This window comes from Hyperolius riggenbachi, chromosome 4, assembly GCF_040937935.1.
Source record: "Hyperolius riggenbachi isolate aHypRig1 chromosome 4, aHypRig1.pri, whole genome shotgun sequence".
In the NCBI taxonomy this organism is placed as follows: domain Eukaryota; kingdom Metazoa; phylum Chordata; class Amphibia; order Anura; family Hyperoliidae; genus Hyperolius; species Hyperolius riggenbachi.
The window spans coordinates 250402141-250416163 of NC_090649.1; the positions used below are offsets into that span (position 1 = coordinate 250402141).

General features: G+C 42.8%; 1 protein-coding gene across 1 annotated transcript in view; it reads left to right on the plus strand.

Moving 5' to 3' along the window:
• The window catches only part of NT5E (5'-nucleotidase ecto), a 153378-nt gene that overhangs the window by 86309 nt on the left and 53046 nt on the right, over nt 1–14023 (plus strand). Inside the window, exons 2-3 of the mRNA XM_068231108.1 lie at nt 8871–9093; nt 12933–13121. Of these exons, the coding sequence (XP_068087209.1) occupies nt 8871–9093; nt 12933–13121 (412 nt within the window). The remainder of the gene's footprint in view (nt 1–8870; nt 9094–12932; nt 13122–14023) is intronic.

Genomic DNA, 14023 nt, shown 5'->3' on the forward strand with positions numbered 1-14023 from the left:
GCAGCAAGTAGCAGAGAGTGGCTCACCTTATCAAGTTGCTGATAGCTGATCAGGCAGTATAGACACTGTCAGGCTTGTCAGTGGCTCAATCTACTAAGTACAATCAGGATTATCACTTCTGTGGGTAGTACATTGTTCATAGATTCGATGAGGAAACTGCCCAAGCTCTCCAGAAGAGTCCAAAGTTGAATACCCTTTTTTGTAAAGGTGCGTACCCTCCCACTGGGCGGGCGTTCCAGCGACAGTAGTGCATGTGTTCAGTCTGTCAGGCAGACTGATAAGGCTGTTTCTGAACGATCAGCGTTCAGAAACAGCCTTATCAGTCCGCTAACAGCAGGTACACACACGCTACTGTCGGCTGAACATCCTCCCAGCGGGAGGGTCCGGCGGACCCGTCGTTGCCGGCGGTAGTGCGTATGTACGCACCTTAAATCAGTCTGCTGGCGAAATAAATTATGCAGTGACATTTCCTGAGGATCACCCTCACTTCTTCAGAGGTATAGCCACCAGGCACATTGTTGTATTGCTGTATTGACCTGAAGAAACGGTATACTCCTGAAATGCGTTGGCCTTGTTTTTTTTGTGCTATATAAATCTTAATTAATCGTAGTTGGAATCCAGAATCAGAATCTATTTTTATTTTGCCAATTAAGTTTGCACCTACAAGGAATTTGTCTTGGCAGTTGCTACACAAACACAAACAAAAACAATACAAGGGCAGACAGTGTGTATATTACAAGTCAAGGACATTATAAGTATAGTGGCAGTAAGCAATGTGAGAATTGTTCATTTACCGTTCTGTGCTGATTACTATCAAGTCCTAGCAGCTCTAACGTGGTTCAGCATTAAGTATGGCTACCGCTTGAGGAAAAAAGCTGTTCATGTGTCTGGAGGTTTTGGTAGCGATTGACCGGAATCTTACTCCTGAAGGCATGCGCTGGAAGATGGAGTGAGCTGGGCGAGAGGGGTCAGAGGCAATTTTGGTTGCTCTTTTTCTGCACCTGCTAGCGTAAAGATCCTGCAGGGAAGGTAAGCTACAGCCAATTATCCTTTCCGCTGTTTGGATGATGCGCTGCAGCCTCCCCTTTTCTAATGCTGAGCAGGAGCTGAACCATACAGTCATAGATGATGTTATGGTGGATTCAATAATTGCAGTGTAGAACTGCACCATTAAATTTTGAGGTAGGCCAAACTTTTTCAGCTGCTGTAGATGGTACATCCTCTGTTGCGCTTTCTTGACAATAGTGGCCGTATTGTTATCCCATTTTAGGTTGTGTGAGACCGTGGACCCAAGAAACTTGAATTACTCTACCTGGGTTATTGTGGATCCATTTATGGTTAAGGGGAGGGGCTGGGGGGGAGATCTCCTAAAGTCTATTATCATCTCCATGGTTTTGAGAGTGTTTAGTTCCAAGTTGTTGCTGCTGCACCAGGAGGAAAGCTGTCCCACCACCTGCCTGTATGCAGATTCATCCCCGTTTTGTATGAGACCAACTACTGTTGTGTCATCTGCAAACTTCAGAACCTTAACAGATGGATCTGTGGAGATGCAGTCATTGGTGTACAGTGAGTAGAGCAGTGGGGAAAGCACACAGCCCTGGGGTGCACCAGTACTGACGGTCAGAGAGCTTGATGTGTGTTTACCAAGTCTAACATGCTGTCTCCTATCGGTTAGGAAATCGGTTATCCATTTGCAGATGGATTCAGGTATGTGTAGCTGGGAGAGCTTGCTGTGTAGCAGAGATGGCATTATGGTATTAAATGCAGAGCTGTAATCTATAAATAAAATCCTGGTGTAGGTTCCTGGGGTGTCTAGATGCTGTAGTACATAATGCATACACATGTTCACGGCATCATCTGCGGATCTATTAGGCCTGTAGGCAAATTGCAGAGAGTCCAGCAGGGGATCTGTGATAGATTTCAGGTAAGCCATTAACAGTTTTTCGAATGCTTTTATGACCAATGATGTCAGGGCAACAGGCCTGTAATCATTTAAACATGTAGGTTTTGAATTTTTTGGGATTGGTACAATAGTTGACCTTTTAACTACTTGCTGCATGCCGTGCAGTATAATCACGGCCCTGGAAAAAAGACAGGATGCAGCAGGGCCGTGAAAACAAGTCTGCAGCGGCATGCAGCCGCCTCTCGCTCCCGTTCGCACGCGCGCACCGCCGTTACCGCCGCATAGAGGGGAAGTTAATGAATGGGACCGCAGGTCCCATTCATAAATCTAAGTCCCCGATTCAATGAATACCAGCGTCTACGAGACGCCGGCATTCATTGTATCTTCCTGTGTTACACAGCCACGGATTACTTCCGATTCAAGTACGTGAATCGGAAATGACGACTGAGGACATCTTGTGGCCAAAAAGTATATTGCACCAAAATTGCTTTTTATTTAATAAAAATCCCCACACTGACTGATATAATTAACTATTTCCCTCCCACACCCTACCATAATACCCAAACTTTTTTTTTTATTTATATAAGGGGGGGGGGGGAAATTACATAAAAAAAAAATATATAAGTAGTTACCTTAGGGACTGAACTTTTTAAAAATTTATGTCAAGGCAGTATATTACTATTAATTTTTAATTTATGGGCTTGTAATTAGTGATGGACGCAAAACTGAAAAAATGCACCTTTATTTCCAAATGAAATATTGGCGCCATAGATTGTACTAGGGAAATTTTTTGAACGTTGCAATAACCGGGACAAAAGGGCACATAAAATGTGTGGCTTTTGTCCACAGTAGAACGTTTTATTTTAACACTATAATGGTCAAAAACTGAAAAATAATGCATTTTATAATTTTCTTTTCTTATTATTTATGTTAAAATGCATTTAGGATAAAATTATTCTTGGCATACTGTAACTCCCAAAGAAAGCCTAATTGGTGGCAAGAAAAACAAGATATAGATCATTACGCTGTGATTAGTAGTGATTAAGTTATTGGAAAAAGAAAGGGAGGAGCGCTGACAGGTGAAAATTGCTCTGGTCCACAAGAGGAAAAATGCCTCAGGTGTCAAGTGGTTAAAACAGTCCGGAACAATTGAGAGTTCAAGAGATGCTTTGAATATGTCTGTGAATACAGGAGCTAATTGATCGGCACAGAGTTTCAGGCATTTCGCAGAGATAGAGTCTGGCCCCATTGCTTTCCTAGTGTTTTGTCTTTTGAAGAGTCTGCTTACATCTGATTGGCATATTGTTAGAGCATGCGCATCTGGGGACAGGTCAATAGATTGTGTCTGGCCTCCTGTGTTGTGTAGTTGCTGAGGCACCGCAGGGGGTGGAGACGTTGGCTGTCAGGAAGAGTGTTCAGTTTGCCTGCTGCAGAGATGGAAATTATGTGAATTGACTTGGTTTGTTTGGCTTTTGTTGCTAGTGTCAAACCTGCAATAAAATGTATTCAGTTCATTTGCAAGCTGCAGATTATGTAGTGAGGGCGGAGATTTCTTCCTGTAGCTGGTAATTTCATGCAGAGATTTCCATATTGTGAATGAGTCGGCGTTTGAACATTGTTTCTCAAGTTTTTAGAATAATCTTTTTTTTGCGTCAGTAATGGCTCTCTGCAGTTTGTATTTCGCAGCTTTGTAGAGGACTTTATCGCCTGTACGATATGCCTTTTCTTTATCGAGGCGCAGCTTCCTAAGATGTGATGTAAACCAGGGTTTATCGTTATTGTACCTGGTGCACTTTTTTGTGGGGATGCAGGACTCTTCACAAAAGGTAATATATGATGTCACAGCGTCAGTGTATTCATTTAGGTCACTGGTGGATTCTTTAAATATATTCCAGTTTGTTAAATCAAAGCAGCTCTGCAGTTTTTCTACAGCTTCACTCGTCCATTTCTTAACTGTGGTCACTACAGGTTTGGCAGTTTTTAGTCTTTGGATGTATGTTGGGATAAGCTGTATAACAGCATGATCAGAGTTCCCCAAAGCTGCCCTGCTGACAGAGTGATACGAGTCCTTAGTCGTAGTGTAACAGTCAGGGGTGAGCCTTGGGTGCCTGGCGCCTATGGGAGTGGTTAAATTAACCGCGCCCAACCACATAACCACACCCATGTCCTGCCTAATCACACCCACACCTTCCACCTCCACTTTAGCATTTTAAAGTCTGATTGGTCCCTACAATTAATTTTAATTTTGCTACAGTGTGTGGTAAGGTTAAAACGCTAGCAAAATCGCTCCATGCAGGTGTTAATGAGCGATTAAGCCAGCGTTTATACACTTTACATTGAAGCGCTAACGCTCCCAAAATCCTGCATGTCCTGCGTCTGCGATTTGAGGAATCGCAAACGCTCCAGTGGAAGTTGCCCCATCCATTAACATTAGCTGATCGTTTTGAATCGCTCTAGAAATGCTTACAAAACCGCTCTTGTGGGTTCCAGCCCTTAATGTTCAAATCCATGATCGGCTGCCAGGAGAACACTAACGGGAGACTGGATCGGCTGCAGCCCAGGGGAGTACTGGCTAGGCCCCTGTACGGATGGACGGGGGAAAGGGAAGTGCTGGAGGGGACCGGAGGATGTGCTCCTAGTTACGGTTGTGCTGCCCGTTCCTGCCTGTAGAGTTCAGTCAGAACTTTAGATCTGCGGCAGCCCGCAGGGATATGAGAGATGCGATGTGCGGTAATGCGCTATAGAATTCAAATATAGGAAGTGACTAAGTGAATTTGAGCTCCAGTCGCCTAATGACCAACTTTACCAGGTTTGAGGCTTGTGTCATTAACCGTGCAAGAATGGCAGCAATTAAATATTCCTCTTGAAAATCAATAGGTGAATTTTGATTGGCTTTTGTAGGCTCCACCCACTTTTCTGAATATTAATCCCAGTCACCCAGTGACCAACTGTGCAAAGTTTGAGAACCCTACCATTAACAGTGTAAGAATGGCTGCAGTTTACATTTTCCCAGTAAAATTTGTATTTGTCTCCGCCCACTTTTTGGTTATGGGGATAAAAAGTATCCTATATGTTGTTCTAGTTAATGTACTATGTGTGTGCCAAATGTCATTCAAATCTGTTCAGCCATTGTTGCGTGATTAAGTAACAAACATCCAAACTTTTGCATTTATAATATTAGTGAGATACTGCTGGGATGCAACTAACATAGTGTGAAAGGACCCTAAGGGCCCATTTCCACTATTGCAAATTTGCATGCGTTTTTCACATGCGAATTCGCAAAGCAATACAAGTGAATGGGACTTTTTCCACTTGTCAAGATTCCTTTGTGTTTTTCTGTGCAGAAAAAAATTGCATGGCAGAGCCATCAGAATTCGCATACCACTATGCGAATCGCATACAATGTATTTAATAGGAAATTCGCATGCAGTTTGGGTATGCAAATTTTCATGTGAATTTTCATGCGAATTCACATAGAAACAATGGAAAATCACACCAGCACTGCCATGGTTAAATTCGCATACATCGTCATCCATGCGAATTCGCATAGACCCGCATGCGAAATTTGCATCCGCATGCGAATATTTCCCGCGACGATTCCCACCGCACAAGTGGAAATGCAGCCTAAGAGTTTTGATGGGCAAATGTAAGGCAATAATATTGATCAGACTATCTATATTTCTGTTTCATTTTTGTATATTTATATGGTTTCGGGGGGATTCATGTTAAATCTGAAATTACAATTCATTTCTGAAGATCTACACCTGGTAAGCTTAGTAAGTTCAGGTTATTTTCGATGTATAGTAATGAGATGCATAATAGCACCTACCCAGTATGTTACAGACTGTACATAGTTTTTGCACTGTATTATTTGGTTTTATTTAAAAAAAAGTCTCTTTATTGTTGCAGTAAAGAAGTATTTTACAATCCAGTAGGTCCATACTTTTTCTCTATGTTTTCACTTGAGTGATATTTTAATGCCTTATCAATAAAATATATTTTAATTCTTTTTTAGTCAAGACAATTCTGTTTAATGTATGATGCATCTCATGATGTATTCCATTGTTCTGGAATTTTTTCCTGTGGCTGTTACAATAAAAATCTTTGAAAGCAAAAAAAAAAAAAAAAAAAAAGTCCTTTAAGCCCCCAGCAAGCAACAAAATACTCAGAATAATTTTGACATTAATATTCACCTAATTTTTTGTACTTTTTGTAAAAATTCTTTTAAAGGACAATTGAAAAAAATATCTCCTAGGAGATTGAGCCCTGTATATATTTATTTCTGTTTTGGATAGAATGAAAATGGTTAAGAGCATTGTTTTAATGTGTCCCTATCTCAGACATTCCATAATTTCCTGTCCTGACAGAAAGTGAGTAGAAGTAGGGGAAAGTTGCAATCCCTACTGTATGTATCTCGCACAATACACAGAGACCTTATGCGCAATGTTATTAAGGCTGATCTGTACATATTGATTGTGCATATTTTGGAGTTAGTTACAGTGTATGACTTAAATGTACTTATTTTTTGCCTGTTCCTTGTGTTCATATAATACAAGCATTTTGAGCAGATATCAGGTGTGCAGTTTGTTCATATTTTTTAGTATTAAGATGTGTTTTAGCACACATTATTCTGACCAGCTCCTTTCCACTTCTTCTGTGTTTTGTTTCTTCCTCTATTACTACAGTGCTGAGATTTGTTTTTGGTCTGCATGCCCTGTATTCTATTGTAAAATGATTTTGTCTTCACCTGCCTTAAAGTAACCATGAGAACTAAAATGCAAAATAAAATCATGTATGTGTTTGGGTGTTCACTGACTGATCTTACAGGGGTTTAGCAGATCCATCACAATGGGTGTTCACTGACTGATCTTACAGGGGTTTAGCAGATCCATCACAATGGGTGTTCACTGACTGATCTTACAGGGGTTTAGCAGATCCATCACAATGGGTGTTCACTGACTGATCTTACAGGGGTTTAGCAGATCCATCACATTGGGTGTTCACTGACTGATCTTACAGGGGTTTAGCAGATCCATCACAATGGGTGTTCACTGACTGATCTTACAGGGGTTTAGCAGATCCATCACAATGGGTGTTCACTGACTGATCTTACAGGGGTTTAGCAGATCCATCACAATGGGTGTTCACTGACTGATCTTACAGGGGTTTAGCAGATCCATCACATTGGGTGTTCACTGACTGATCTTACAGGGGTTTAGCAGATCCATCACAATGGGTGTTCACTGACTGATCTTACAGGGGTTTAGCAGATCCATCACAATGGGTGTTCACTGACTGATCTTACAGGGGTTTAGCAGATCCATCACAATGGGTGTTCACTGACTGATCTTACAGGGGTTTAGCAGATCCATCACGGCACTCTCCTCAAGGATTAGTGAAAGGCCACATACAGACATCAGACCATAGTCTTTGGAAAATGAAAGATCACAGACCAATCTTACCACCCTTCATGTAGTATGAGAGCCATACTCTACACAGTCTATTCTATGGAGCTGAACTCCCCATCAGAAAAAAACCTTTGCAAGATGCTGCACACAAACATGCTGCACACACTCAACAGATCTGTAGCTGCAAAAGATCTGTTCCTGCCAAAAATCCATTCCTGCAAAAAGCAATGATAGTCTATGAGATCTGCAGATCATCATACACACATGATTTAACTGACATTCATCTGCAGATCAATCATCTGCAGATCTGAAAATCCATCCTGGTGGATCTGATCTGCAGATGAATGTCAGTTAAATCATGTGTGTATGATGATCTGCAGATCTCATAGACTATCATTGCTTTTTGCAGGAATGGATTTTTGGCAGGAACAGATCTTTTGCAGCTACAGATCTGTTGAGTGTGTGCAGCATCTGTGTGTGCAGCATCTTGCAAAGGTTTTTTTCTGATGGGGAGTTCAGCTCCATAGAATAGACTGTGTAGGTATGGCTCTCATACTACATGAAGGGTGGTAAGATTGGTCTGTGATCTTTCATTTTCCAAAGACTATAGTCTGATGTGTGTATGCACCTAAAGTCTTTTCTTGATCACGCCATCCTGCAGCAATCAGTTAAGATTTGGGTCCACTGGAATTGGCCACATGCTTTTATACCACAGCCTGCTGCTTTTATAGTGACAATGATGTTTCTCCATCACTAGCTCTAATGCTGACATTCGTGAGATAGCAGGCGTAATATAAAAGCATGAAGTCTTTTCCTGTCTAGCGGACATGTTGTTGGGCAGGAAATTACTAGTATGCCCTGGGCCTTTCTGCTCTAAGGGCTGGAACCCACAGGAGCGCTTTTAGCAGCGTTTTGGCAGCACTGCGATACGCTAGCAGTTTGCCAAAACGCTGTGCTAATGTTAATGGATGGGGCAACTTCCACAGGAGCGTTTGCGTTTCTCAGAAACGCAAACGCAGGACCTGCAGCATTTTGGGAGCGCTAGCGCTTCAATGTAAAGTATTGAAACGCTAGTGGAAACGCTCAGCAAAACCTAAACTGAGCGGTTCTGCTAGCGTTTTGCGGTGCAGCGCAATGTAACAAAATGAAAAATTATTCACACGACCAATCAGGATAAAACCGCAAACCGCAAAACGCTACGCACCCGCTGGGCAAAAAAATACAATGTTGCAAAACGCGACCGCAAACGCGCATGAATCCGCTTGCAAACCGCTGTTACAAATTGCTAGCGGTTGCGTTTAGCGTTTGCGGTTTGCAGTGGGTTCCAGGCCTAAAGGTTCTGGAGCTATGGCAGAGCAGCCAGATCAGTAAAGGAACTTCACAGATGAGGAAAACCTAGCTGACCCTGTGGAAAATATTGCATGATAGCTGTTCCTGGATCATTGGATCGTTGCAACTGATTTGGGAATAAAATTTGTTTCCTGCAAACTGGGTGTGGAGAAGTTATTTCTTAAGAATCAGACTTGCATACAAATAATGACAGTTTTTTCTATTTTCAGGCTCTGGGGAATCATGAATTTGACAATGGCGTTTCAGGACTTGTGAGTCCGTTCCTCACCAGTGTAAATTTTACTATTCTAAGTGCTAATATAAAGGCAGATCCCCAGATTAAATCTAACATTTCTGGATATTTTCTGCCTTCTAAAATCTTGAGTGTTGGTGGTGAACAGATTGCTATAGTTGGATACACGTCAAAAGAAACTCCAGTCTTATCAGATCCAGGTAGGTTTTCATTTGTTATCTGATATCAGATTTGTCTCTACCCCATAGGTTTAGTGGTTGTAGTGGATGCTACTTTGTGAACCTTCAGACTGCCACTAATTTTTACAATAAGATACATGCCTGTGGCAGCTAGTTTGAAATACTGGTCTGGCATTTCCAATTTTCGCCTCCTTTCATCTCGGATGTCTAATATCGTATCTTCATCAAAACTACTTCTGAAAATACACTTTCTGATGTCCGTGATGTATGGAGGTGGAAATTCGGAAAGGCCTTTAGACATTTGCGGCAGTCTAATGAATGTTTGCGGAAAAACGTCCACGACATATGGAGGTGGATTTTCCAAAACGTCTAAAGATGCCTGCGGCAGTCTAAGTGGCTGCAGAAGAGAGCTGAATAAATGTTATGAATTATTTCTGGTACTTTTATACTGTTGACCTCAACAGCAAGATGACAGCTGTGATTTGCTATGGTAAAGGACTAATGATGGAGAAGCTGCAGTGAGTATGTCTGGTACTTTTAGAGGCAGATCATGTGAAATTAATTTCATGTATATCTTAAAGTGAACCTGAGACGGTCGCATAAAAAGTTTTACAGATACCTGGGGCTTCCTCCAGCCCCCTTTGTGCTGATTAGTCCCTCACCATCCTCCTCCGCTGCCTGCAGCCTCTGCAATGCAGCCCGGTAATGCAGGTGTCGGGGGGCTTGCTGCGCGCGCTCCCCATCGCAATCCCGTCGCTGGGAGAGTTCTGCACTTGTTCAGGCCTACTGTGCCTTCGCAGAACGCTCCCAGTCGCAGGAGCGAGACTGGGGAGCATGCTTGGCCGCACTGCGCCTTCACCAACTGGCAGCAGAGGAATGCAATGAGTGAGCAATCAGGGCGAAGGGGGCTGAAGGAAGCCCCAGGTATGTATAAAACTTTTTTTTTCCTTCATCTCTTGTAGAATTTAAAGCGACCCTATAGTCAGGGGAAATGGAAGTTGCCATATTTATTTCCTTTTATACAATGCCATTTGGCTGGCTATTCTATGGATCTTTCTGGCTTCAGTTGTGTTTTGAGTCTCACACCTGAAGCAAGCATGCAGTCTGTGTTGTGAGACTTTAGCCAAAGCACCTAAAATAAACGCTTGTTCTGGGTCAGTGATTTTTAACTATAGTTGCACCAAATCAGGGCAGCCATCTGCCTATTTAAAAGAATATACAGTGAATATGACAGCCGTCATATAACGCTCTCTACAGGGGAACTTTAATGGCCATTTTCCATTGCAGCTCACATTAGCAAACACTGCAATTGATCAGGATTTTCTCCTATTTACACTAAGCGTGTTTTCGTGCATTTTGGCACATTTTCCATGTGATCATTCCTTTTCACAGTACGTTTGGCCTTAGGCCTGGATCGCACTTATGGAAACAATTTACATTAATGTACTGGATGTCCTTGCCTTTTGCAGATCACAAACTACCCACGAAGCACATACAATTCACAAGTTTTCTCCTAAGTAATGTTTTCACATCTTATCAATAAAATGCCCCTTAGGCTACTTTCCCACCAAGACGTTGCGTTTTAGGGGACGTTATGGTCGCATAACGTGCCCCTAATGCAATGCATGGTGGTGTTTAAGTTGGACGTCAGATTGAGCTGCGTTATGCAGCTCTCAAAGCAGCCGCTCCAGGTTAGTGATAGGAAGTCCGGATCTTTTTAAGGATTTGGATCATTTGAATCGGATCATTGAAAAGATCCGGATCTTTGAACCGAATCATTTGAATCATTTTACTAGGGAAGCAGACTGGGTGAAATGACTAGCAGGACAGGACTTTCCCTGCACTGTACATTCTGTATGTTTCTGTTTCTTCCAGACAGACATCCTGTGAACCGAATATTTAATTGTGATGATCCGGATGATTCGACAAAAAAGATCCGGATCAAATGAACGATTCGTTCATGATCCGGACAACACTACAGTCCCACCACGAGACACCACAGTGCAGTGAATATTAATTAGCCATGTGGCTGGCCACAGAGGAGGAGGGGAGACCTCCTCCTCCAACATTACTGAGCATGTGCAAACAGTCTAACGTGGCTTAGCCCAGTATAACGTACAGCATGCAGCACTTTGTTTAAACGTGCTGCGTTACAATGTACCGCAACGTGGGCACTGTGAACAGCACATTGATGTTACAGTGCTGCTGTGAGTTATGCTGCATTACTGGCTGCTGTAACGTGGGACTTTAATGTTCCACTGTGAAACCAGCCTTAAGCCACAACAAAGAAGAATAATCAGAATCAGGGGCGTATCTGGGTAATATAGCACCTATGGCAAACACTGAAATTGCGCTCCCTCCTCCTGGTCAGAGCCGCCTTCCCCTCTAAAAACAGCGTCCTTTCTCATGTACTTTTGTTATGGTTGCCTGTGTTTTCTGGCTCTGAATATTGCTGAAATTACTTTTTGGAAATATTTCTTCTTATTTCCTCTCTGTTCTCTTCTAAGCCAATTGCGCCCTGCATACATGAATGAAGTAGCCATGTTCCCCAGATAACATAATTAATCTCATCTGAGTGACATGGAGGCAGGTGTGGCGGCACAGCACAGGGCAGGTGTGGCGGCACAGCACAGGGGTAGGCACGAGCCATCCCTGCACCCCTCTTGATACGCCTCGGATCAGAATAATTGCAAAGTGCTGAAAAGTTATTTTAAACAAAAGACAAAACATTATCTCCTAGGAGAAAACATGAATTGGATCGGGTCCAAAGTGTAGTACAGCTCTAAGTAAAAATGGGCTTGAAAGAGAGCTGTTGCTGGTCCTTTGCCGGCTTTCACTTCTAATGCCTCAGGTTTATGGAAAATGTTGTCCTTTTGAATTCTGAAGCATGAGGTGTATTTTGAATTAAAACAGGCAGAGTGAACATTTCTGTACTTAAAGAGAGTCTGAAGCGAGAATAAATCTCGCTTCAGACCTCATAAATAGCAGGGGCACGTGTGCCCCTGCTAAAACGCCGCTATAGCGCGGCTTAACGGGGGTCCCTTCACCCCCAAATCCCCCTCGATACACCCGGGGAGCGCTTCCTGGTTGGGGCAGGGCTAACCGCCGCAGCCCTGCCCCACGCGCGTCTGTCAGCGCGTATCTCCGCCTCTCCCCCGCCCCTCTCAGTCTTCCTTCACTGAGAGGGGCGGGGGAGAGGCGGTGATGCGCCGCTGACAGACGCGACTGGAGGCAGGGCTGCAGCCGTTAGCCCTGCCTCCAGGAAGGGAAATTCTGCGACCTTTTTACGACACACTTTTGCGGGGGGTGGGTTGGGGGTGAAGGGACCCCCGTTTAGCCGCGGGATAGCGGCGTTTTAGTAGGGGCACACGTGCCCCTGCTATTTATGAGCTCTGAAGCGAGATTTATTCTCGCTTCAGAGTCTCTTTAAAGTAAAGCCGATTTAAAATACAGGATCTGTAGCCCATTGTTCCCAACAGTCCACAGACCTTCCTTCTTGGGTTATTCCATTAGATGTTTAATTTAGTGCTGTGAAGTCCTGTAACATGGTGTCTGGTGCAAAGAAAACCCTAAACCTTTTTTTATCCTTGCCAGTTTAGTGGGAAAGCAGGATGTTGTCGGAACAGTTTAATGTGAAAGTCCCTTTGATGAATCAGACCCCTGAGCTTCTTGTGCCTACTCTCTAAATTACGCAATAGCAAAACAAAGATGTTTTCCTTTTCTAAAAATAATGTGATGTGATGATGCTGAACATTTGGCCTACTGAATAACACGTAGGGTGTGACCTTAGTAAGGTACTTTATTCATATTTTATTACAGTTCATTGTCACTTGTATAACCTTATCAATGTTTTGTTTCAGGGCCATATTTACGATTCGAAGATGAAATAGAGGTTTTACAAAATGAAGTCTCTAAAGTTCAGACTCTTGGTGCAAACAAAGTGATAGCTCTGGGTCACTCTGGCTTTGAAACCGACAAACTAATCGCTCAGAAGGTGAGGGGAGTGGATGTAGTTGTGGGAGGACATACAAATACATTTCTTTACACAGGTCAGTTTCTCAATGATCATCCCAATTAAAATTCTTCTATCAACTGTTTATATCAGGAAACACTTTCAAAGATGATCTGTTTAATATTATGAAAAGTGCTTTGTATCGACACATCTTGCTTTCGCTGAATCCTTCCGGATCCAAGTTGAAAAACTAACTATAACAAGTAACTTGTCTATATATCTTATCTAAAGTTTAGATAGTTTACACAGCAAATCTAGCTGCAGACAGCTTCAACAGTTTATGATTTATTCCTGTGATACAATGAGAGTGGCCATGTTCTGTTTGTCACATTACACACAGGCAAGCTGATAGCATCTCCAGCACTCAGCCTGTGAAAACTTCACCCCCCTCTCCTCCTCCCTCCTCCCCTCTGCCTCTGAAATCTCTGGCTAATAACCTCCTCCTCCTCCTGCCCAGACTGAGCTTCCCTAAGCCCTTGCTACTAAGGCTCAAAGTGCCAAGGCTCTCTGGAGAAGCTTGTGGGCGAGGCTTGTTTAGTTTATACGGAATTAGATTATTAAACAAAACAAAAAATATTTGGCTTGAGGAATGCCCTATAAACTATATGAAAGGAACACAATTATGCAATGAGTAAAACTTTATCTGGGATCCACTTTAAGGGTCTACTTCCCTTTTCTAACAAATGCGTTAAAGGAGAAACCCATTTAGTATTTTTTTTTTAATTTTGGAAATTGTGAGGGAGAGTTAGAACTTCTCTCTGACGGTTCTATGTTGTTGGCATTTCCTGTGGTGCTACCAGCAACAAGAAATGGGAAAATCTATTTGAAAATGGGCTTGGTCTCACTTTTAGCTAACAGGCTGCATTGGAGCATGATTGCTGATGTCCTGCTGCCCCTACCCATTCCCCCCACCCCATGGGTCCCTCTGTAATCACACAC